Source organism: Emydura macquarii, unplaced genomic scaffold, assembly GCF_026122565.2.
Source record: "Emydura macquarii macquarii isolate MOO-44397 ecotype Brisbane River unplaced genomic scaffold, CSIRO-AGI_Emac_v2 contig_2422, whole genome shotgun sequence".
Lineage (NCBI taxonomy): Eukaryota > Metazoa > Chordata > Testudines > Chelidae > Emydura > Emydura macquarii.
The window spans coordinates 4,850,037-4,876,555 of record NW_027132559.1 but is presented as its reverse complement, the minus strand read 5'-3'; the positions used below and the strand labels follow the sequence as shown (position 1 = coordinate 4,876,555).

Here is a 26,519-nt window from a genome sequence, read left to right as displayed (position 1 = left end):
CTCACTGTCAAAAATTTACATCTTATTTCCATTCTGAATTTATCTAGCTTCACCTTCTAGCCCTTGGAATGTGTTATATCTTTCTCTGCTAGATTGAAGAGTCTATTATTAAATTTGTTCCCCCTGTAAATACTTATAGACTGTAATCAAGTCACCCCTTAATCTTCTCTCTCAAGCTAAATAGACTGAGCTCTTTAAGTTTATCACTATAAGGCACGTTTTCCAATCCTTTAACCATTCTTTTGGCTGTCCTCTTTGATTTAGCAACATCCTTGAATTGTGTGCACCAGAACTGGACACAGTATTTCAGCAGCGGTCACACCAGTGCCAGAGGTAAAAACTTCCTACTCGAGATTCCCATGTTTGTGCATCCCTGCCTCAACCAAGTTATTGAGCCTAACAATGCTCTTTTTAACAGGTGGATTGTCTTCCTGGTTGCTACTCTCACTCATCTCTGGTTCCTGTCATTCTTTATCTGTATTCTCCTTCCCTTTATTTCTCTGTTCTTCTCACCCATCTATCCACTACCTTGCTTGTGAAACGGAAGCCTGTTTTTATTTACTGTCACTATCCCAGAAAGTAGTAGCAGAGCACTACTCCAGTCTGTTCTTACCTCACTATACCACTAATAACTTGGATTGTGGATGACTCTCTCCACTTACCTTTATAGAACAGAAGTTGTAGTGTGAGCCCAGTTTCATCTACAGCAGTGATTCTTAAACATTCATATTATGAAGTTCAGTCCATTCACAGATCACAAATGGTCCACAGGATAGAAGCTTTGTGGCAATTTTTGTTCAGGACATGAAAAATATTAGCATAGCCTAGAGCAAAACTGAAAATAAACTCACCCATGTAGTCCAAGTGGCTCCAGAGGTTAGTAAAAATGACTGTCACTTGAATAAATACTAGGATGCAGTCTCATTCAACATCCACTGTTGAAGCTGGGTACACACAAGACTTTAATTGGTATTGGGGCTAGTAGCTTATATATAGTTCTCTCTACTTCACTATGGGAAAGTAGTTTGGTTTTTGGCCCTGTATGCCTGCTCCACAGCTATTCTATTCTTTCACCAATTGACTGAGAACTGATTCTGACTCCAAAGAAAGGGCTGGTCACAACTTTTGAATGAATCTAGGAGATAAATGTGAAACTGAGATAGCAAGGATTAGCATCCAACAGACTGTATTGCATACGTTTAATAAAATTACTCATACTAAAAGAAGCCACAACTATAAATCTAATTGATGAGTGAATATGACATTGTATGGTCTAAGTCTCCTTTGGTATACTGGGGGGAAATATACTTAATAGCTAGCTAACTCTGAAGCTAAATGGCACTAGCCTCTCACTTCTGGAGGTTCAAAGTTTTACTGGTTCAGGTGAAATGGACTTTTTGTATATTTATTTGCCCACACTGTAAATCCAGACAAATTTCATATTCTTCACTTTAACTCCTACTTGGAAAAATCAGTTACACTGTTTTGGCAGGAGGGAGGAATGGTGGGTCTGAGGACAGCAGTGAATGCTTCAGGCTGAGAGACCATCACAAGGACATTTTAATCCAAAATTATATAACCTTGTAAAACAGGATTTATAGTAGAAATGCTGGCACAGTTTTAACTACAGAGGAACAAGGAGGCAGTATTTAACCTATTTAGATCCACTTCCAAGCTCAGTATATACCAAGTTACATGCTTATATTCCATTTAATGGTCAGAAACAAACTGCTGCTTTATTGTAATTTTTCTAAGTGTTCTGTAATATTACAGTGTTGTTAAAAGATAAATTCTCCAAAATATCACATTCAGAATTTAACATTAAGTGGATGTGTTTCAATAAGCAACAAAAATGAAGTGGATCATGCAAACAAAACAGTGAATTACTGTAATAAAATGTATCATGTCAATCTTTGAAGGAAGAGTGTTTTGGAGATTCTCTCAAATCTTAGTTTTATCTGATTAATACTGATTACTTTTGTTATGTTATACCCTGGCTGCTATAAGTAGTCTGTGTACATTTTGAAGCTGTTACAGGAGAAAAGTCTGTGTTTGTATTTATCTCTGTGGTTCTTGTTCTATAATAAAGCACTTAAAAATAGCATACTGTACAGAATCCACACACAGCATATTTAAAGCTACTGTATAACTTCTACTCAGGATATTGAAGCACAGTCTATTTTTAAAGGAGCTGAGCTTCACACTCTAAGGGGACAAGAGAGAAATTGATTACAAGTCTTTTAGCTCCTGAACCTCCAAAACATGATCTATTCATAATATAAAGTCTATTTAACATTCATATTACAGTACTTTGATAGATTATGTTGTACTGTCTCAATGTGTGGTGAGATATCAACAGAATATGATTAGGAGGAGATCTAACATTTCCTTTAATTTAAGAACACTAGCGAACATTTTCTTTGTATATATAGCCGGAGTTCTGGAAACTTTCAGTTACCTGTTAACCCATACTCAAGTCTTCAGTTCAATATAAAGTAATGCTAAGACGTTTGAGACATGTAAAAAAATTAACACATCATACAACTTTGCTCTTCACATATTTTGGATGGTTTAGCTCAATTTCTGTAATTAATATCTGGAAATTAAAAGGAGTCACATGAGTATCTTTGCAAAAGCCAGCAGAGATTAGCACAAAACACGCACAAACGTTTAATACAATTTTTTTAATAGTGCAAAACTTACACAAACAGTGATTTTTACCAGCACAGTGAGTTGGAAAAACAAGGGATATTTAGAGAAGTTTTCATGTTTGGCATAAAACTTTTCTCCCCTTTTAACATCCTTAGATGTGGCAAACTGGAGCTCCTACATTAAGTGCTACCTGAAAGTATTAACAAATCTGTTCCACCTTTTATTGGTTAGAAAAGAGACACCATATATTTTGGTGTCGCTTTCTGTATGTAATTGCAAATGTTCAGTGTTCAGCAGGATTCTGTTGATCAGTGCAAATTAGACATGGATAATTATGGAAAAAACTATTCACCAACAAGGAATTCATTAACTTATCAGTCATGCTGCCATTTAATTTATGACCATTGTACAAAATTGTACCTTGTGTTCTGTATCTCCATTTTGAACACTGAGTTTTAGAAAATACTGATTTTTTGTTTTATATAAATCTAGATTTGCTAATTAAAAATGCAATTTAATTTACTAATTTATTGCAATTAAACTATTTAGATGGTTAGTTATTAAGTACCACAAGTCAAGGCAATCACAAGGACTGTTGGATGTTTTCATAGCACCATGGAAGTAAACATCTCCTTGAGGAGAAAGATTGTATTCCAGCAGAGCACAGTCTAAAAGAAGGTTTGTTATATATATGTAATCATAATATGGAAAGCAAGGATATCCAGAAATTCTTTTTAAACCTTTAGAAGGTAATAACACCAGTTAAATATTTTACATAAAGGATCAAGATACTTTCAGTAGTTATTCCAACATTCAAATGCAAATCAAAAAGTCTTATGTAAACTTGCTTTTTTTAAAAAATAAAACCACCATATAATTTGGCTTTAAAGTGTAAAAGTACTTTGCTTATTGTATTTTACTAAGCACCCGAAAACTCATATCAAACTACACTTTTGTAAAGAACCAGAGATGAAATTAGCTCCAATTATGAAATACTGAATTAGTCAAGTAATGTTTAAGGTTTTCCCAAAACAAAGCTATTATTTATTTCACTGATAGTATTATTCCAGTAATATCCCTTCCTATAAGGATGCTACTAAGATACACTATTCTATTACAATTCCCATTCAGACTATTTTTAGTATTCCAAACATCTGCATTTGTGAGAAAATGGTAGGCTTAATGAAAGAGAAAGATCAGGATTAAGTTTATTAGTCAGACAGTTATTTCCTGGTATTACTCAAAATGGGCAATTCTTGTTAATTTATTTAAAACCATGAGATTCGGGCTGACCACAGCCCTTACAATAATTGCATCAATATAAAAAACAGGTTGTGCAACTAGCAGACCACTTCTGTATTTCAAGACATTGAATTCTACAGATAAAATATGTTTATGGAAGCATGAGTGTCAGCAACACCACTGTCTTTTAAAATTGAAGATCCATAGGAGATTAGACACATGAAAAAATGTCTTGAGATGAATGTAAAAGAATCCAACAGCCAAAAGATTCCCTAATATTGAATCCATATGCTGTAAGTACCAACACACCTTATAACGAATGATAAACTGTGCTAATTATTTTGGCCCTGTCCCATTCCAAAAACCCACTTCATAACCTGTCATCATACCAAAATAGAAACGTTACAATATTGTACAAAGTCTTGGGATCCAAAGAGAGGAGATATTAATAATTTCACATTCTTATTGTGATTAAATTGGCCTACAAGTATGAATGTTTATAAAGTAACCAAGTCATCTTTATACAGTATGTTATTTATATTTTATATAACGGCAAGTATAGACATTCTTATAGTAGATTTAGAGTGCAACATAATTTAAAGTGTTCAAAATGTTGCAAATGTCAATTTAAAAAAAATTTCCAGTTTAAAAACCAGTTATTTATATTTTCAATATAACAGACAGGCAAATAACCTCTCTAAATATTTAAAAGACAAGTCTCAAAGTAAACTGTACAAGGTTTCCATTTAAAATATTCCCCATTCCACTCAAAAGGCACTAAGTGGTTTAAGTTTGCAGATGACTTCTTGGAAGAAACTGTGTGTGAACACAGCCCGCTTGACTAGCTCTGCGTTCTTTAATTTTTGTCATGTTCTACAAAGTATTGCTACTAAACTGTATGATCAGACTTTATAAAGAGCTAGATGCAGTCAGTCCACAGAATCACATATCTCTTTTACTTTCTGATTGAAGTCTTCAGGTTGATCAGCATACACATAATGACCAGCACCAAGGATAGCCTAGGAGGAGGCAGTAGAAAACAAGTCAGAACAACAAGAATGTCAACAAATCCTGAAACATTATGATATGGGAAAAACATACATTAGGAAAAATGAAAATAAATATCCAAACTTTCACACAGTTGTGAGTGTCATTACATATTGAGAAAAACATACTATCCCCCATGTTTAGTCATACTGCAAGTTCCTTTGATCACTCTGAACAAAAATGCCAGGCCAGGATTTCCAAAACACAGGTTTCTACACCTTAGGCACTTAAATCAGAGGCCTGATTTTCAAGAAGACTGAATCAATGGGAGGTGCACTCAGCACTTTTGAAAATTTGTAAAACTTACTTAAGATGTCAAGATGTGGAAGCTTATAACTTTAGGTTTCTTTTTCTTTTTTCAAATCATGATGCCAGCTCCTGTACATTACATTACAAGTGCTAATACTAAATCAGACAAATCTGAAAGTGTTAGAACGTGCATTCGATGAAAACATTGATTAAAAACTGACAGCCTATTGCATTCAATCCATGCTTGTTTCAGCTGTGAGACTGGCTTCCAGCATGAGAAGGTAACAAACAACAGCAGAGGAGGTATAAACTGGGGGAAAAATAGGCCGAAAATTTGTTCTTTCTATTGAGGGGCTACCATTACATAGGAATAAACAAAAGGGAAAAAAAGAGTTAATCTACTGATTATTCAATAACCTGCTTTATTGCCAGTAAGATTTGAGTGGAAGTGAGCCACTGCAAAGCAAACTTGAAACTGTTTTACATGTTTAAGGCTTTCTACCAAACTGCACCTCCAACTACCGCCAAAACAATCTGGACAGTGGTTCTTTAGCTGCCTCCCATCTAAACACTTACAGAATGTCTGAATGTTTTTTATCTCTTCTGAAATGCATGCTCTGGGAAAGACTGAAAAAGCACAACAACAGATGATTAAGAACTGACTGAGGACTTTAATTGCTGAGGATTTTCTAGACTGTGGCAGCAGCCTGTTTGTCATTTCAACCCTCTTAGTTAACTGCTATGATAATCAGGGAAAATCAGGGAGAAGTCAAGTCAGATGCTGAAAATCATCTGCTGGCACCCTCCTGAACAGATAATTTTACTATAAAAATATAACTAAGGGCCATTGCAACCACACCTGATACTTCTGTGATTTAGTTATCTCCATGCCCAAACTGGTAAAGCAGTCCACTTTACAGTACTATACAGGAAAGGTACCTAAACCCTTTGCCCTTAATTTTATACTGAGACCATTATCCTCTTTTGAGTCCACCTTCCCTGAAATTAGAATTCACTTGCACTTCGAAGGGATAATTACTGTTTTGGAATTTCTAACTCTCCAGGACTCCAGAAAAGTTCTTAAATAAGAGAAGAGAACTATTAGGAAGCTACAGAAACAGAGTCACAAAATAAAATTTAATTAGAAATAAACATCGTTAGATACTAGAATAAATATTACTAGGCAGACACTTTACCAAGAACAGGAATACTACCTACAGGAAGGCATTGGAAGAAACCTCTCTCTTAGCCTAAAGGATGCCTTTCAGTGTCCTTATTTTTCTCTCCATGTCCCATTTGCCTTTTATAACCTAACTCATGGCTGACAAAACGTTAACTTGAATTAGCATAGGACATCTGTCCCTCAGAAAACCCAGACCAGATTGGTTATACCTGTCTGAATGACTCATGCTTGTCCTACTCCCCAGTCCTTAACAGTAAATTCTGTTACTGGAAGTCAGCTTATTAAACAGTAAGAGATAGCTTTTGATAAATATATTTTTGTTCACAAACACATTTGATCATTTCAGGAGGAGGAGAAATTCTATTTGAAACTTAAGGACATTTTCCCTAATCTCCCTATATTCTATTGGACTGTATTCATGAGTGAATCATAGAACCAGGAAATTAGAGACAAAAAAGCTCATCTTGTCCACCCTCCCTTCTCCATGTACCTACTGTACTTCCAATATCACATGCATAGTCATTATAATCTTTTGTTTAACTTAATGACCTACAATGTATTATGTCTAGAGCACAGGTGGGCAAGTTTCTGGCCAGCCACATCTGGAAGACTACTACACAGCAGTAATAAGATATCCAGTATATTCAAAGATCCGACCAGCTCATAACAACTCATATACCCATATTCAACTGACATTGCTGTCTAATAGGATTCTGAATGTGAGTGGTAATACAGTAAATTTCATTTAATTCCTTTAAAAAGTGTCGTGTGTGTGTGTGTGTGTGTGTGTGTGTGTGTGTGTGTGTGTGTGTGTGTGTGTGTGTGTGTGTGTGTGTGTGTGTGTGTGAGAGTGTGAGAGAGAGAGAGAGAGAGAGAGAGAGAGAGAGAGAGAGAGAGAGAGAGAGAGAGAGAGAGAGAATTCATCTAGAATGTAAGCACACATCTGAAAGAGTAGCTCTCCTCACATCTATAAATAAAGCCACATTGGCTGGAAAGACAAAATTGAGTATTTCTGCAATGATTTAAATGAGGGCACTTCCAAAACTTCAGCAGAAAACAGTTACCACTTACTCAATAAAAAATGAATGCACTACACAAAACGACGAACAATTTATCAGATGGAACATTCCCTGACTAAGTAATATGTAAATTTAGACTGCGGGTATTTCTTTTCTTTACAAAACACATTTCATTAGAACACGGTGGAGTTCATATTTTTGAAGCGGGGAAAGATGGCCTTGTAGTTAAGGCCCTGGAGTGGGACTTAGGAAGAAATATGGCTCAGTTCCAAGTGACACAACAAACTTTCTTTTGACTTTAGGCAAGTCACTTATTCTCTAGAACCTTGTTTCCCCATGTGAAAAAATGGAGATAATACTTATTTTCTCCCACCCTTTTTTTGTTATAAAAATCAGATCAGATTTCCCATCCAGAGTTTTAAACCATAAGCTTACCATTCTAGGGGTGGCACCAAATAGAACACAATCTCCCAAATCCATAAAAAGAAAACATATTGGCTAAAAACATCCACTTACTATTGTCTTTACGTATGAATTTGGTCGCAGAGACTGGATGGTACTACCAGAATTGCCATCGATGCAAGAACGTGCTCCATAAATCACAGTGATGGGAATACCTTGATGCATGTGAGCGACCCGCTGTAACATTGGCCTTTTTGCCCATCCATAAGGAATAGTCATGTTCTTGAAAGCAGTTTCACCACTTAAAATGACAAATGAAATTCAATGTTGATAAGTGCAAAGTAATGCACATTGGAAACAATAATATCAACTATACATACAAAATGATGGGGTTTAAATTAGCTGTTACCACTCAAGAAAGATCTTGGAGTCATTGTGAAGAGTTCTCTGAAAAATTATCTGTTCAATGTACAGTGGCAGTCAAAAAAGCTAACATTCTGTTAGGAACCATTAGGAAAGGGATAGATAATAAAACAGAAGATATCACAATGCCACTATAAATATACATGGTGCACCCATATAACACTGCATGCAGTTCTGGTTGCCTTAACCAAAAATAGATATTAGAATTGGAAAAGTACAAGAGAAGGGCAACAAAATGATTAGGGGTATGTAACAGCTTCCAAATGAGCAGAGATTAAAAAGACTGGGACTGTTCCACTTAGTCATCTATTTTCAAAAGGGGAGAATGATAGAGATCTAAAAAATCATGAGTAGTGTGAAAAAAGTGAATAGAGAAGCGTTATTTACCCTTTCACATAACCCAAGAACCAGGGGTCACCCAATGAAATTAATAAGCAACAGGTTTAAAACAAACATAAGGAAATACTTCTTCACTCAATGCACACACAGCCTATAGAACCAGGGGATGTTGTGGACGGTCAAAAGTATAACTGGATTTTAAAAGAATTGTACAAATTTATGGATGATATGTCCATCAATGGCTATTAGCCAAGATGATCAGAGATGCAAACCCATGCTCTGGATATCCCTAAACCTCTGACTGCCAGAAGGTGGGATTAGATGACAGGGGACACTCAAAATTGCCCTGTTCTTTTCATTCCCTCTGAAGCATATGGCACTGGCCACTGTCGGAAGACAGGATACTGGGCTAGATGAGCCATTGGTCTGACCCAGTATGGCCATTCTTATGTTCTTATAACATTCTTTGGATTGAAATTTAGCTCCCAAGAGCTCAGCCAAAGTTAAAAAATAGATCATTTTAAAGAGACACAAAGTCACACTTGGTGGACCTAGAATTAGGATTGCTTGTTCATTTATCTATGTGCAAAGTTCAATATTATTTTGCTTTTAAAATTAACACATTAAATCAGGGGTCGGCAACCTTTCGGACGTGGCGTGCCATGTCTTTCTCCCCTTTTCCCCTCCTGCCCCTCTCCCACATGCCATGAGCCGATCACCCTGGCCAGAAGCTGCTCCTGGCCCCAAGCGCGGCGGCCGCTCTCCCCTCCCCAGTGCTGGGCCCTCGTGACATCACGTGGAAGAGGGGAGGGGCCAGGAGGGGGAGTGACCGTGCCACAGTGCTGCTTGAGGCTGGGAGCGGCATAGCTCTGGCCAGGGTGCCGCTGGGTCCATGTAGGAGAGGGGCGGGGCTGGAAGGGGGGAGCGGCGAGAATGCCACTCAAAATCATGGCATGCACACCATAGGTTGCCGACCCCTGCATTAAATGCTAGCAACCTAACAACCAAACCTAAAATAAAAAGCCAGTGTGTGTGCATTACTGAGGGAACTGAGGGTGGAGGAGAAGGGTGGTTGCTCAATTATGAAACAGATTAATTTAAAAAATACTTTGGGAAACTTATGCTCACCTGGGTGACTGTACATTGCAGTGGTAGATATATTCAGTCACAGTGTTATCATCAAACATAGAGGAATATTTTCGCTTGAAGTCTGGTCTTAAACGCTGTACAAGGCTTAATCCTGTAAAAAAACAGAACAAAGTTTTAAAAATAATTATGGCATAGCTGGCAGTGACCCCCTTTATTTAGGTTGCCTAACACTTTCCATTATAAAAAGGTCCTGGAGGTTGTGGCTGAGTTAACTTTTGAAAAGTCACCATCTCCCCTTCCATTATTTGTGTTCTTTTGGAAAATTCTGGCACCATGCACGATGTCAAAACAAATGGTCACAAACATTCTAAAAGGAATGGGCACCACACTGCATTAGAAGAGCAGCAGCAGCATCTCCTCCCTGACCCACACACTGTCTGGGGAAGGCCCAAGAGCAGCTGCAGCAGAGAGAGAGTGAAAGGGGCAGGATAGAGGAACTGGGCGGGGCCAGGCTCCACTAAGCCACCTCTCCAGACCCCGCACATTGCTCCAACAAACCATTCCCCACTCTAAGGACAGCATATGGGGTAGGAGTACCCCAACTCCTAGCAGGGAGGATGTGCTGATGGATAGAACCTGGCCAGGTTCCTTCTGACAACCCCCTGGACCTTGCATATGGCCTCAATGGCCAATATCCCCCTCTTGGAGGAATAGCCTCCTCCTGTTGCCAGCTGATTTATTTAGTCCTGTAGCTCAAGAGGTAGATGTCTGTGCTGGAGGTTCATTGGTTGAACCCTACTGACAATGCAGGATGTAGGGATTGTAGTAGTTGAATTTAAGGTTTTTTTTAAAACCTTTTTCTTAAAAAAAAAACTTTTAGGAAATTACATATAAAACTACTTTATAAGAACAACATTACTTAGGTTGCAAAGCCAAACACTTGAAAATTAGGAAAAGTCAGTTAAGGTTGCCCAGGCAATCCTCATTCTGTCCTTTTGTATACATTCATTAAAATATTGTCCTTAATTAGATTTCTATTTATTTTCAAGTGGTTGACTTTGCAACCTTAAAAGAACGTTATTTTGACGTATTTTGTATCTGTAATCATATGACTCAGCGGTGGCCTAACTCTACTCTCAGTGAAGTCAACAACAGTTTTACCATTGACTTCAATGAGAGCAGAGTTAGGGCACTGCTGAGTTCTTTTGAAAATCCCACCCATAATCCACTATTAAATACCTTATCCAGTATCTGGGGCATGGAGAGGGATTGCTGGCTGAAGGTCAACCCAGATAAGACTGAATTGGTGCTAGTAAAATGGGAATAACAAACTGAAGACATGTTGAAGATTATATCTCCACATTTTACTGAAGAAGTGACCTCACCATTTATTACTTGGGTTTATAATATGGAGGTAAGGTTCAATCCTCAGCAGCTGCTGCTAAACAGTCATAGCAACAGCAGTGACTATAATGCTGTTTCCCCCACCTGTTTCTGGACAAAGGGCTATGACCATTTATGTAACCTTGTCACCATGATGCATGCTATTATAACCTTGAGATTAGATTATCGCAATAGGCTTTACACTTTAAATCAATTCAGAAACTGAAGCTAATACAAGAGGTGGCAGTTCACTTATTAAGTGGAGGTTTTGGTTATAAGCATGACACCAATGTTCGGTTATTTAAACTGGTTGCACAAAGTATTCCACAGAGTTTAAAATGCTGTTTTAGATTTACAAATGCAAAACTGGCTTTGGACCTAAGTATTTGAGAGACTGCTTATTTCTGTATACCATCCTCTACAAAGGCAGAAGTGGAGACTACCAGCAAGGCATTTTCTGAGAGTAGCCCAATTTTGGAAATCACTTTCCACTCCGTCATGAGTCCAAGTTTATTGATCTTAACGCCACATTGCTGACTCTCTCTCTTTTTTCCTGGAATTTAGAGAGACAGAGGAAAGCAAAGGGCTGCGATATATTGGTGTGTGCTGAGATCAGTGGCTGGAGTGGGTGGGTCATCTCACTTTTCAATTTTAAGACTGCTGCATTTTTTTTGGTCGATCAAGTTGGTTTCTATTATTAATGTTTATCAAAGACAACTTGAGCCTTTGGATGATGTGTGTGTGTGTGTGTGTGTTTAGATAATTTAAAAAAATTAATGCTACACATTAAATCAAGTAATGGAATTTCTACATTAGAGGGATTTAATTGTTCTCACCCCTCAGTGGAAAGGACAGATCACAATCTACAATTAATCCACAATATAATAGGGAGAAAGGAAACCCACTCCTTATTTGAAAAAATTGAACAGCTGTTCATGAGAATTTACAACAGAAGCTAGAATTTTGGGGTTTTTTTACATCTATGAAAAATGATGAACAGTTGCATTTTAGAGAAAATTTTCTTCGGAACAGCATTCTATTTTTAAATTAGAATTTCTACATTCCCCCAAAATAGAGGAATGCTGTTTAGCATAACTTAACTGAATTTCTATGTCAGAGGTGTCATTTGTTAGCTTTATTTCTGTGCAACAACTTGATAATCAAATAGTCCCATTAAGTACATTAGAAGAGATTCTACTTCAGAGAATAATCTTGTTTGCAAAGTTGCAAATCAATGTCCAAAAGGCTAATTAGCTTAGTTAAGCTTTTAAAAACATGCAAAAGCCTCTTTCCAGTTTGCATATTAAGTTTCATTCTGTGTGTGTGTATGTGAAAGAATACAGCTGGTTCAAATGTAAAAGGCTAGACACTCCGCTTTTTTTTTTTAAACTCATGATAGATGGATGATATGGCTCCAGATGTTTTATGAAATAATTGCCTTCTTATAAATAATGTTTGGCCCATCATTTATCATTTATAAAGCAACATCTTAATGAAGTATTCACTCTATATTCATATTTAAAACAAACAGAAATAGTACTTTAAAAATATTAATTAGTACTCACCAAAGGGTCCTGCTAACCTGAGCCCAGCTAATGGATTAAATGGACTCAACATAGCTCCTAGTGCCTTAATCCAGATTGGAATTGGTCTTTCTTGTTCAGCATTGTCAGGCCTCTCTGGAAAACCCCATGGCTCCACTAAGATAAGGTGTTTTACCCTGTTGGCAAAGAGGTTTGATGTATATAAAATAGTTTGAAGTCTCTCATTGTAAAATGAGAATTATTAAAGATAGTTATCTGCAGATTAAAACTATCTATGTTATTCACCATCACCATTGTATCCTATGATACAATTTCTGATCCCTCAATGATTAGCATAAGGAAGCAAAATCAAAGGAAAGACTGAACACAAAAGTAGCTGCTAGGCACTGTATTCTGTGAGCTAGAAAGATGAGAGATTTGTCCTTGTAAATCAGAGAAAATAGCAACACTTTTGGTATCTTGTTTGTAATTACTGCACCAACCCCTACTATATTATGAAAAAGCACCAGAACCTTAGTTTTATTGGCATAATTTATTCCAAAACAATATTAATGCTGGAAAACCACAGAAAGTTCACATGTGCACATAGTTCTTTTCTACCGTGTGCTATACAAGCAATTTTAGCCTCCATATTGATGATCAGTGCTCAACAATTAAAATACTTTTGTTCATTACCAACTGTGCCATTCTGGAAGTGTAGAAATAACATGCCAATAATTAAAAGAGGGAATGAGTACTAGGCAATTTATTTCAGTGCTTAACTAGCCTGATAGTTAGAAAGCTTTTTCTAATGTCCAACCTATACCACCCTTGCTGCAAGTTAACCCCATTGCTTCTTGTCATATCCTCAGAGGTTAATGAAAACTAAATTTTCTCCCTCCTCCTTGTAGGAACCTTTTAAGTACTTGAAAATTGTTATTTCCCGTCTCAGTCTTCTCTTCTCTTCTCCAGACTAAGCAAACTCCATTTCTTCAATCTTCCCTCATAGGTCATGATTTCTAGATCTTTCATCATTTTTGTTACTCTTCTCTGGACTTTCTCCTCTCCCATGCACTGAAGTCAACTCGCTCTTCAAAGAGTAATTTAATTTAGGAAAAAAGAGAATCGTTTCTACTGCCTTTAAAACAACAGACGAGTTTTGTAAGTCTTCCCTCCCCACTCCCATCTTTTTGGAGTTCTCTTCCACCCTAAAAAGGGCGTTAACTTCCACCATGGGAGGATACGTGACAGTCCAAAGAATAACACTACCAGAATAAAATCTGAATTCACAGAGGCATACAGAAAATAGTGTTTTTTCTTCTATCCACTGTTGAGTCAACTCCGATCAAAAATGCCAATTTTAAAACATGGGACATAGTTTAAGGAGTTACAACTATACAGTAGAACCTCAGAGTGACAAACACCAGAGTTACAAACTGACTGCTTAACCATATCCCTCATCTGGAACCAGAAATACGCAATCAGGCAGCAGAAGAGATGGGGAGGGGGGGGAAGCAAATACAGTACAGTACTGTATTAAACAAACTACTAAAAAAATAAAGGGAAGGTTTAAAAAAGATTTGACAAGGTAAGGAACTGTTTCTGTGCTTGTTTCATTTAAATTAAGATGGTTAAAAGTAGCATTTTTCTTCTGCATAGTAAAGTTCAAAGCTGTATTAAGTCAATGTTCAGCTGTAAACTTCTGAAAGAACCATAACATTTTTTCAGAGTTTTGAATATATCTGAGTCACAAACAACCTCCATTCTCAAGGTATTCTTACTCTGAGGTTCAACTGTAAATTCCCACATCTTGGGGCACAGCACTCCAAGTAATCTTAGTATAAGGGATACAGTAGAAACTCACAGAGATTCCTAGTACATGAACCTTTCAACTGTTTTTCATGTCAAGTGACTTCCTATTTTTTAAACATGAAATGGAATTCTATTTCAGAGTGTCCTGATGTAAAATAAAACTTGCTGGATTGGAGTTTTCTATTCCTTCAGTTAGTTGCATAGGTAGCTGATAATGTCTCTTTTCAATATCTTCAACTTTATTCCGATAATTTTCCAGGATCTGCAGATGGGTATGTTTTGTTGTTCGAGCTCATTCATATGCTGCTCCTATTTGTTTGCTCTGTTTATTTTGAATCTCTCCCCCCTTTCAGTTAGTTTAGTCTAAGAAGATTGCAGACACATTTTTCATTTATGAAAACTTACTATCCATCGCTGTTTCCAGATTTAAGGTGATTTCTTGAATAGCCTCTGTGGCCTGATTGAAGGATTTTGCAGACTGCATGGCTTCACTGTCTTGACTTGCTTTCTGATCTGTTCCCCTCTTTCAGAAGTAGTTCAGAAATCATTTGGGAAACCAAAAATCAGTACTTGAAATAAAGGTCTAGAAAGGATTAAGCTCACAAAATGCTTTTTGTTGTTGTGCTATACCAAGACCCTCAGTTCAGCCATCACTAAATTTACAAATGAGAGCAAACTGGAGAGATACAGCGGGAAGGACAAAACTTAACTAAGACAAGCAGGACAGATTAGAAGAGTGTGACCCACTGGTAATGAGAAAGGATTCAGTACCAATAGTGGAAATTCTACACCCAAGAAGAAAACAGCACAAATATAAATTTGAACAAAACCAAGCAGCCACACACATAACATAAAGAAAACTTATTTCCAGCTTGTTTCCTTAATATCATTCTCTCTGATACCCAAAAAAAAAAAAAAAGTAACCAAGCAGTAGAGATACCTACAGGAGACGTGGTCCACCACATGAATGTTTGGGAACCATTGTCTTAACGAAAGTTCTAAACAGGAAGCTCTTTGTCTTTGGATTAGGTTCCTTGGCCTCATACACGACTGAAGTCCCATGCATACAACTGACAATATACAGCAAGTTTACAGTGCAACTTGGCTCAGTGAAATAGATCTACTTTCCTAACAATTTATCAAGAATCCCCTAAGCCTCTAATGCATTCTCAGGTAATCTGGTTGACAGAAACCCTATATTTATCACTTGATCCAATATTGTCTTAATATCCTCCTGGTAATTGTTCTAATTTGACAATAGGGTACTGGGCTTCATTTGAAAAAACAATTAATGTTAGCAATGTGAAAGCACAAACTAAAAACCCAATCAAATCCCACTTTAATAACAAAACTTGGTTCATTTTGCCAACATTTACATAGCGAGTCCTGCAAATACAGACTTTCACTCTCAGTTTAAGTCCTAGACATATAGGAATTGTCAGATCAGATCAATAGTCTTAGTATAGCATCCTGTCTCTGACAGAGACCAATAGAAGATGCTTCGGAGAAAAGTGTAAGAAACCCAGTAGTGGATAATTATGGAATAATATGCCTACATGGAAAGATTCTCCTTAATCCCAGCAGTTAACGGCTGGTTTTTGCTCTGAAACATAAGGGTTTACACATCCCTTATTAAAAAAAAATCCCTGTATCTGAATCTCCTGAATTTTGGATTGCTTGAAATCTGGATTTGAGGCCCATCTCTAATTTTTAAACATCATTATAACTAGCAGTTACCTGCTGTTATCTGTCTGGAAAGAAAGACATAAAACATTTTAGGGTAAAATGATTTATTACTAGTCATATGAATTCATTTAATGTAAGAAGAGAAAAACATGTAAAATGCAAAATGCTGGAGTGAAATAACTAGGCAAAGATACCAGTGCTTTTCTATTATTTAAGACTAAAATATCATTTGTTCTATATAGACATGTAGAAAAAAAATTATCTGCCCATTTTGATGCATCTAAATGACGAAGTGCTGGGGAAAGCAGATATCATATTAGAAATCTGAGTCTAAAATTGTGCTCTCTGAGATAGGAATTTCTTGCAGTGGGAAAGAGAGAAGAGTGGTTAATAGGAAAATATATATATTCCTTGCCTTCACACAGCGAGTAATAGGAATCATGAAACTTATGTTATAACCATATCGTCATAAAAGCAATGACCATCCTTGACACTGGAAGATCTCAGCTGGTGGACACATACTTCCAAGTAGCATTACACACAGGCTACCTCAAAAAAAGAAGGGTTATTTTATTGGTTAAAAAAAGAGCACAAGCTATGGACTATGCTGTAACTGGAAAAAGAGCTGATAGACTCAGACTAATGCTGCAGCTCGATTATCTTCCTACATAATTTGAAGTGGCGTACAAAAGATTTAAATCAAACAGTTGCTAAAACTATTTTCAGACTATCATGCTGGCACCCAGCCTGATTATCAGTACATGGGCATGACTTAACTAGGAGGATCAAGTTCAGAAGTAGATTCTTGACTATGGAAAGCTGAATATTACAAGGAGACATGGAACATCTTCCTCTGACATTTATCTAAAGTCACATACATATGCATGTCAATGAATTTTAGGGCAGGAGCCATTTGTGTGTGTGTTCAGTACTAGAACAATGAAACCCTGATCTTTGACTGGGCCTCTTAGAACTACTACAATACAAATAATGAAATGCCTTATTGGGACACTATAATAGTTTAAAAAGTAAATTGCTATATAAACAATCTGAAGACAAATACGGTAGATTAATACTTATAGCAAAACTAAGCTGTTATTGAGAGAAAGAGACTTTAAATTAGAACATGTGCTAGATGTTTCAGTTTATGCCTTGTTTCAAGGAAATTTACCAAAGGCAAAATTGTTTTGTTCCATACAGACCTGCAGCTACTTAATAGTTACGCTAGTACATGCTATTCCAACTCAGAGTAAAGATTAGAAGAGCCACAGGAGTCCAATGTGGCTGCACAAGGAGCTTTTTACCTATCTAAAAAGCAAAAGAAATACACAGAGGAAATAAAAGGATGGGCATGTCACCAAAAAGTATACACGGGAACAAGCAGGATGAACTGGAAGTCACGATATATGAGGAAAATTATGACTTAACTGGCATTACAGAGACTTGGTGGGACAACTCCTGTGACTGGAGTACCAGCATTGAGGGATATAGCTTATTCCAAAAGGACTGGTATGGGAAAAAAGGAGAAGGTGTTGCATTGTATGTCAAGAATGTATACACTAGCTCAGAGGTCCAAGAGGAAGTGAGCAACAGACCTACTGAGAGTCTCTAGGTGAGGATAAAAACAGTAGCAATGTTATGGTGGGATCTATTATAGGCCACCAAATCAGGAAGAGGAAATGGATGACCCATTCTATAAGCAGGTAACAAGATTAGCTAACACACATGAGCTAGTATTAATGGGGGATTTTAACTTACCTGATATCTGTTGGAATACTATTACAGTAAAATGTAAGATGGCCTGCAAATTTTTAGCATGTATAGGAGACAACTTTCTGATTCAGAAAATTGAGGAAACAACTGGGGGACACCCATTTTGGATTTGGTTTTGACCAACAAGGATGAATTAGTTGCGAATGTGAAGGTGGACGGGAACTTGGGAGGAAGTGATCATGATCTCACAGAATTCAAGATCCTATGGAAAAGAGGACAGAAGAACAGCAAAACAAGGACACTGGACTTCTGAAAGGCAGATTTCAACCAACTCAGAGAAATAATAGGCAAGATCCCACGGAAAGACCAAGTAAGAAGAAAAGGAGTCGAAGGGGGCTCGAAAGACTCAAAGAGGGTTCCTAAAAGATGTAATACAAAGGCTCAACATCAAGCTATTCCGATGCAGAGAATAGATAAAAAGAGACACAGAAGGCCAATGTGACTGCACAAGGAGTTTTTAAAGCTATCTAAAACCCAAAAGGTATACATACAGGAAATAGGAGGGGCATGTCACCAAGGAAGTATACATGGGAATAATGCGAATGTGTAGGGACAACAATCAGGAAAACCAAGGCAAAGAATAAGTTACAGCTAGGAAGGAATGTTAGAGACAAGAAGGGATTCTTCAAATATGTCAGACAAAAAAGAAAGATCAAGAACAGAGTGGGTCTGCCTCTCAATGGAGACGGTGAGCTGGTAATGGAAGACAATAGTAAGGCAGCTACTCAATGACTACTTTGCTTCAGTGTTCTCACAAAAAACAACACGTAACCAGATGACTAACGAAGTTACCATAGACAATAAAGGGGAATGGATGCAGGTTGGGATAAGTAAAGAACATATCAGATCTTCTGACCAATTTGAATGAATTCAACTCAGCAGAGCCTGATACTGTTCGCCCAAGGGTACTGAAGGAATTAACTGAAGAAATTTTGGGACCACTGGCAATACTATTTGCAAACTCATGGATGACAGGAGATGTCCCAGAAGGCGAGAATGGCTAACATAGTGCCCATCTTTAAAAGGGGGAGGAGGAGGAGGAGCCGGAAAACTAGAGACCAGTCAGCCTGACTTCAATACCTGGGAAGCTATGACAGCAATGTATACAACATACAATTTGTGAATATCTGGAGGATGAATGGGTAATCACTAGCAGCCAGCATGGATTTACCAAGAACAAATCATGCCAAACCAGCTCGATTTCCTTCTTTGATGGGGTAATTGGTTTGGTGGACAGAGGGAATGTGGTGGACAAAATATACCTGGACTTCAGTAGGCTTTTGACAGTCCCAAATGACTTTCTGATAAGTAAGCTGGAGAAACACAGGCTTGGTGGAACTGCCATTAAGTGGATATAGAATTGGCTAAAAAACTGCAAACAAAGCGTAACTATTAATTGAATGAGGTCAGCTTGGAGTGAGGTCTCAAATGGGGTTCCACAGGGACCTGCTCTGGGCCCAGTGTTGTTTAACATCTTTATTAATTACCTGGATTTGGGAATAGAGATTATACTGATCAAATTTGCAGATGACACAAAGCAAGGGGGGTGGCCAACACTCTGGAGGGTAGAGCTAAAATTCAGAGGGATCTTGATAAATTGGAGAACTGGGCTATAGACAACAATATTAAATTCAACAAAGACAAATGTAAGGTGCTACACTTGGGGAAGAAAAAGCAAATGCACAAATACAGAATGGAAGATAACTGGCTTGGCAGCAGCACTGCTGAGAAAGATCTGGGAGTAGTGGTGGATCACAACCTCAACATGAGTCAGCAAGGCAATGCTGTTGCAAAAAAAAAAAAAAAAAGGCAAATTTAGGTTGCATTAACAGAAGCATAACATACAAGTCACAGGAAGTGACAGTATGGCTCTATTCAGTGCTGGTTAGGCCTCAGCTGGAGTACTGTGTTCAATTTTGGTCACCAATGTATAAAAAGGATTTAGAGAAACTGGAAAGGACCCAGAGACAAGTGACAAAGATGATCAAAGGGATGGAATTCAAGTCATATTTGCAAAGGCTAAAGGAACTAGCTATTTTTAGTTTGGAAAAGAGGAGAATAAAGGAGGACACAATAGCAGTCTTCAAATACTTGAAAGGCTGGCATAAAAAAAAGATGGAGAGAAGTTGTTCTCTCTTTCCACAGAGGGCAGGACAAGAGGCAATGGGTTCAAACTACAGCACAGCAGATTTAGATTAAATCTTGGGGAAAAGTTCCTAACTGTAATAACAGTAGGACAATGGAACAGGCAGCCTAGAAAGGTTGTGGAAGTTCCTTTACTGGAGGTTTTCAAAAGGAGGCTGGATAACCATTTATCTTGGATAGTTTAGACACACCAAATCCTACATCTTGGCAGGGGTTAGACTAGATGACCTTACAGTCCCTTCTAATCCTGATTCTATGATCTGGTGTATAAGTGGTTTGATAACATAACTTGCCTACTTTTAAATAAGTCACTTGACAAACCCAAGAGAGACCAAAGATGCTAGAGAATATCCACAAAAAAAGCCCCACTCAAAATATTAATTTAAGAAATACTTTAAAGAAACCTCCATAAACATCAACAATTGCAGCTCTGGAATAATTCCAGTAGCATTTTTTAAAAATGTATAGGTTTCCACATCATTAGGCTCGTACATTAGAGTGTGGGGTCTGTCTTCCTAGATTCATCCCTACTAAGATCCCCCTTATAGGAGATTCATTCATTGGAAGGGGTAACAATATATTATATTTTAAATTTAAATATCAAGATTTAACAACTAATTACTTTTCGTATAAACCAAGCATTTACCTCCCATTGGCTAAGAATCTCTGTGATTTCTAATGTTAAGTTGGAGAAAAAAGAACACAGACACCCTTATCTTCATGTTATTCTATCAGAAGTCATACCAGACTGGGGAGAAGGAAAAATACTAAAATAGAAATATAGATTACTTTTAAAAGGACACATACTATTCAAATATATCTATTTGACTGTAATGTCAGAGTCTGATTAAAATAGACAAAACATACAATTGCCTTATATATATATGATGACATGGGAAACAGATGGAGACAGCAATGGACTCCTAAAATCAGAAAAATCATCTAAAGGTCATTAATTTGTCCCTTCATACTGCCTACTGTGAGAACTATGCTATTAATGTTTTTATTATGCAAATGCATCTGCAGCTAGCAATGTGTGAACAATGTGTAAATATATATTTTAAAGTTATATGTTAATGCAGATTATTAATAGTACAATATTTAATTTAACGCTCACTACATGTGCTTTAGAAGTCAGGTTGGCAGTTTTGCTTTTTTGATTCATGAATAGCTGATTCCTTTGTTTAGATTCACAGCACTGCAAGAGGATGTTTAACAAAAACATTTGCTGGTCAGAAAGTAAACAAAGAATTTCTACTCATCTTGTATTCATATTTCTCTTCTCCTCAGAACAAAAAGAATAATTTGTATTTTGGGTCTAAAACTAGATAATGTCTCTTTAAATCAAAACTTGAATCAACTGTTACAACTAAAACAAATTCATAAAGAGCTTGGTTTTGCATTCTATTGCACTTCAAATTAATACAGATGTCTCTCTCTCTCTCTCACACACACACACACACGTAAGATACAGGAAGGATTTTCTTTACCCCTTTATTTTCACATACCTTGATGGGTACTTCAGTGAATAAGCAGCAGCCAAGAATCCACCCAGATTGTGTCCAAGTAAAATCATTCTGTCCAACCCTATCTTCTGTCTCCATTCTTCTATAGCGTCTAAAAACTGATTTTCTGCTTCTTCTGCATCAGTGTCAAACTGTGGTCTACTACTACGCCCAAATCCCAAGAGGTCAAATGCATAAACGGTCCTATTTTCACAAAGGTCTTCAAAATTGAGAGCCCAAAGCCCAACACCTCCTCCAAACCCATGGAGGAGAACAAGTGGAGTTTTATTTGAAAGGTCCTGAGAGAATGTTAGCGTCCATATTTTATTTCCATTGGATATGAAGACATACTGTTTACTGTATGTGCTTGTGATACCTGAAGAAAGAGAAACATAGTTCAGATGCTTTATATTTTGTTAGTCATATTTAGCAATCTGTTCAGTGGAAGCCCAGGGCTGGACTATCAGTAATCTTTCAGACCAGGATCAAAAGTCCTAAAAGAAGGAACACTGAGAATCTATACTATGGTCACGTTTGCTCCATTGCGGTGCATTAAGAATAGTAATGATTGTTTCTGGTGAAAAACTACATGAGATCTGGGTATATTTCTCTATACATGTAAAAAATATACTTACACTTTAGTATTTTCTCTTCAGCTTCTTTAAGATGTGGCAGTGATGTGGGGCACCATGCAGGAAGCCAACTGGATAGCCATCCTGACCTACAGAAGCAGTAAACACAAAACACAATTTAGAAATAAATAGCAACACACACACACACACACAGGCTACATTCTGCATTAGCTGATGTTTGAATGATGCTTGTATTTCCCCAAGTAGAGCACACAAGTACACCAAACCATTATGTACAAGGACCACAGGGAACTTGAGATGAAGTTTCAGGCTTTACTTTGTCTTGATTATTTATATCAAAAGCTTAAGCAGTAACACAGCAGGGCAAGTGTTATGAGTGTATCTGGTGAAGCTGCAGGTCACATATACACACAGCAGGTGATGATCCAGAAAGAGCCAGCATATATTCTCATTTGCTGATTTTTTTTAAATACTAACAGTTGAGGAAGACATACACAAGACTGCTAAATTAGAATTTGAGATCGAACTAAAGGTTGCAAATTTTCAAAAACCTTTTTCTCTTGAAGTCTCAGTTAAAACCCTTTTCATTTCAGGTTTATTTTCTTCATTATTCTGCCTCAATTATGCTTCTCCCCTCCCCCTTACGTTTCTTGAATTACACCTTTTTGTTTGCCCAGCCTCTTGGCATTTGTGAAAAATTAAAGCAATTAAATGTTTACTTCTACCACTGCTAAAGATTGTAGAACATTGTACCTAAGCATTAAGATGATCCTATTTAAAGGACCAATCCAATTCCTTTTAAAAGAGTCAATGGAAAGATTCTCATTTTAAGTCCTGGGACTTGAATCAGACCCCACACCTATCTTCCAAAGCCTACTGAAGTCTTTACACTAACTTTTAATGGGATCTGGATCAAGCCTCAAGAGATGAAGTATTTGAATATAGTTTGTTTCCAAGCTGATAGACAAATCTAGCTATGTAAAATTTAGACTTTTTAAAGAGAGTAAATTTTGGCATCAGCACAAAGCAATTTAGCCAACTTTAACCATCAATTTCTACCATGAAATTTTAAAAAGTGTAATGAAAATCATCAATTGATCTAATCAACTTAGTTTTAATTAGTCTTAAAAACAGATTATAGCACCACCCTGGTATGAACTGTGCTACCAAGTTAAGTTAAATGTCTCTTCCAGTGATGTACTAAGCTGAAGAACATTATCACATGATCTTGAGATCAGCAGTTTAACGCCCAATCACTTTTCTTCTCATCCCCTGAAACCAATACTGTATAAAATCCTAAGCCATATGTTGATTAAAGGGAAAAAACCCTTAAAATTTCTTTAATGGGAAAAAATTATTTAGCAATAAAAAAATTTCTCAGTGTCAAAATGGAGGCACGATGATATAACCATGGTATACAGAAAAAGTCTATAGCATACGATCCTCAAATTTTATTTCCCACCCCATATAAGCCATACTCTGACACTGAAGATAAATATTTAGAAATCTGTATCTGATGAATTCCAGTCTTACTCCCAATACAGAACAGTGATAATGCTTCAGACATATTCTCTCTCTCTCCTGGAGCATTAAAGGAGTGTGTGATGAAAAGAAGGTGGGGGTGAAGGCATACATGTTATCAAGCAATATCATAGTGATATCAAATGAACAGAAACAACAGGTACAGCAGCCCCTTTAAGGATTTTCAGTTCTTCCTACTGACAACCAGTAGTGGCCCTTATTTTCTGAAAATAATCCTATTATGGCTAACACCAGTTCAGCTCCTCTAGCGTCAGTAGTGGTGGGAATTCTAGCATAAACAAGGTGTTGGTGGCCATCAGTATTTTTACCATTGTGTTGGGCACCTGCACGAGCAAGTTGACTGATCTACACTAGCATTCCAAACATTAGCAATACTGGCTTAGCTGAACACTAGTTTTTGCAAAAATGTCCATAGTCAAAGATTTACCATGGCTCTATAACACTCAAAGCTCTTTTATAGTTTATGTACATAAAAAGATTATTCACCTACTTCTTAACTGGAGTAAGCCATTCTTCATTAGAAACAGTAGAAGAGGTCTGTCTACATGTTTGTTTAGGAAGGGAAAAGAATAACTTACATAGTTAAATATAGAAAGGGAATTTTGGGCAGACAAAATAGAATTTCCCATGATAGATTTTGGCCAGTACTGAAGAGTTACCACTCTGATGAATAAAATCTAAGTAGTACTACTTACATATTAATCCTAGTACCATAATCAATTTCAGAGCAGCAGATGAATTATTCCATAAAGATTAATTTTGAAGTTCTTTTATCCCAACTCTGACAAGCAACCATGATCTTCCCTATCAGTCCATGGCATATCAACATAGCAACAGTGAATTGTAGCATTTTAGGACATTGTGTCCTATACTGAATGTCAACCCTCAGAGAGGAAGTCTGGCAGGGAGAGGTTCTTGGTGGAGTCACAGAATCTCAGTAATTAAGAAAATGTTTACAAGAAACAGAAACTTAACACCTAATTAAACACAAATCTGTGTTCTGAAAGTTAAGGTTGTACTATATTTGTATAATGAGTATGAGGCAGGGAGCTCTTCTCTTTACATTAATAGTTGAGCAGAACAGGGAATATAGAGTTACAGATACTTAAGGCTTGATTACATGGTGGTTTTTAACCAAGACCATTCAATTAGAATGGCTGTATTAGATCCCAGACCCCCATCACCTAGTTTGCCTTTCATTGGACTTTTATTAGCAGCAGGTGGCAAAAATCATGTGATTTGAAACACCAGCAAAATAACCAATCAGAGCAGGAGGAGAGGAAGAAAATGCTAAGATGCATGCTATCCTGCCCGAAGAAGTGTTTCCTCTAACTCAATGGGCATAGCTGGTTCAGGAAGATACACATCTCTCCCCTTCCACATAGCTTTGTCAAATATAGTCCAATGTTTTGCATTTTTCTTTAAAAATAAGAAAGGAGGAATTACAAATAATTGGACAGTCAAAAAGGGAGTCATGAGAACAGTAAAAGTTTGGGAACTCCGGTTTAGCAAACATACAGAGAAGAGAATGTGGCTACTCCACATTCAGGCCATCTGATACACATTGTTGGTGAAATGCACCCTAGAGCTTCAGGCAAAGGTTCTGAACTCTGAGGTATAATTCAAATAAATGTTAACAGGCTTGGGCATATTAGTATTGTCATTCTTCCTTACTCACAGGATTTAGGCACAGATTATGTAATCCTGACTGCAACAGACAGAGGGCAACAGTAAGCGTGCATTGAAAAGATACAGTCAATTTGAAATCTAGTCAGTGCTTAAAAGTAGTTTCAGGTATTACACTTTCCCAGATTCTTCCTATCAATTTATGTAGTTTTACAATCACATTTTCTTTTTCAAGTGGTTTCATTTCTCAGTTGCTGTGTGATGCTACCAAACAAAAATCAACTGATATTGACTATACAAGAAGAAACAGACACTCTATACAAAATGCTATCAAATGCACTAGTAAACAAAGAGGAAAAAATAGAGAAAATAATCCCTCTAATCTTTCAGTTGTATTCATTTTAGATGTCCCTTGTAACACCAGTAGGCAAAAAGAATTTCAGTGAAGTATGATTTTTTAAGTGATGAAACATTGACATGATTCCATGTATGACAGAACCTACAGTTCACACAATCTGCAAGCAAATGAAGGTTTATCAGCACCCTTATCGTAATTTGAGGCCGTCCTCAGGGGCTTGAAAGGCATAAGAGCTTTCAAAACTATGTTCAGAGTAAAATCAGAGGAATTAGGTTACCCTAAAGAAGCAAATTAAGTGGGTGGGGAAACCATTAACTACAGCACAAGTAGGCCTCATTCAAGAGAGTACAAGCTTGAAACCAAAGGAAGCTCAAACAGTACCCATATCTAGCCCATCTCTAAGAAAAGTTAATTGCCAAGACAAACCCTGGTTTAATGTCTTTTCTGACATCCAAGTCAAAAAGTTCTTCATATCATCTAAGCCGCCACAGAGGTGGAACCACCTGAGAATGGAGCAGTGTGGAAAAACCACTGTCTGAGAAATGCTCCCTAATTAGGTGCATCTGTTAGTATTCATGCTTTAAGTCACAGGTGAGCTTGGTAGTTTGAACCACTTGAAACAGGAGATACCATCCTCAGGTAAGGGAAAAGGAAGAAGATCTTACCACATCTACAAGTTTGGAGTATCAGGGGTGACAGGATAATTTGGCACCCCCAAGATTCTGTTAGCTATTTCCCTGGGAATTTTCTTATCACTTTTATCATCAAGAATAAACATGTATAGGGAGGTCAGTGGAAACATAGTCTGGTCAAAGTCACATGGTTGAGAGTGTTTGTTTTCCCAATGTTAAGGGTCCCAGAACTAGCTATGTAAAAGAAGTCCCACTTTGCATTCCATGTGTGCGGTGATGCTTGTTGGCAGAGGATC

The 26,519-nt window shown here is 37.2% G+C and overlaps 1 protein-coding gene across 1 annotated transcript in view; it reads right to left on the bottom strand.

Annotated features, from left to right (window-relative positions):
- Positions 1 to 2,665: 2,665 nt before the first annotated feature.
- The window catches only part of ABHD5 (abhydrolase domain containing 5, lysophosphatidic acid acyltransferase), a 41,298-nt gene continuing 17,444 nt past the window's right edge, over positions 2,666 to 26,519 (bottom strand). Inside the window, exons 2-7 of the mRNA XM_067561830.1 lie at positions 22,108 to 22,193; positions 21,476 to 21,848; positions 12,594 to 12,748; positions 9,685 to 9,796; positions 7,909 to 8,095; positions 2,666 to 4,913 (exon numbers count right to left, since the gene is read on the bottom strand). Coding sequence (XP_067417931.1) covers positions 4,824 to 4,913; positions 7,909 to 8,095; positions 9,685 to 9,796; positions 12,594 to 12,748; positions 21,476 to 21,848; positions 22,108 to 22,193 — 1,003 coding nt within the window. The 3' untranslated portion in view covers positions 2,666 to 4,823. The remainder of the gene's footprint in view (positions 4,914 to 7,908; positions 8,096 to 9,684; positions 9,797 to 12,593; positions 12,749 to 21,475; positions 21,849 to 22,107; positions 22,194 to 26,519) is intronic.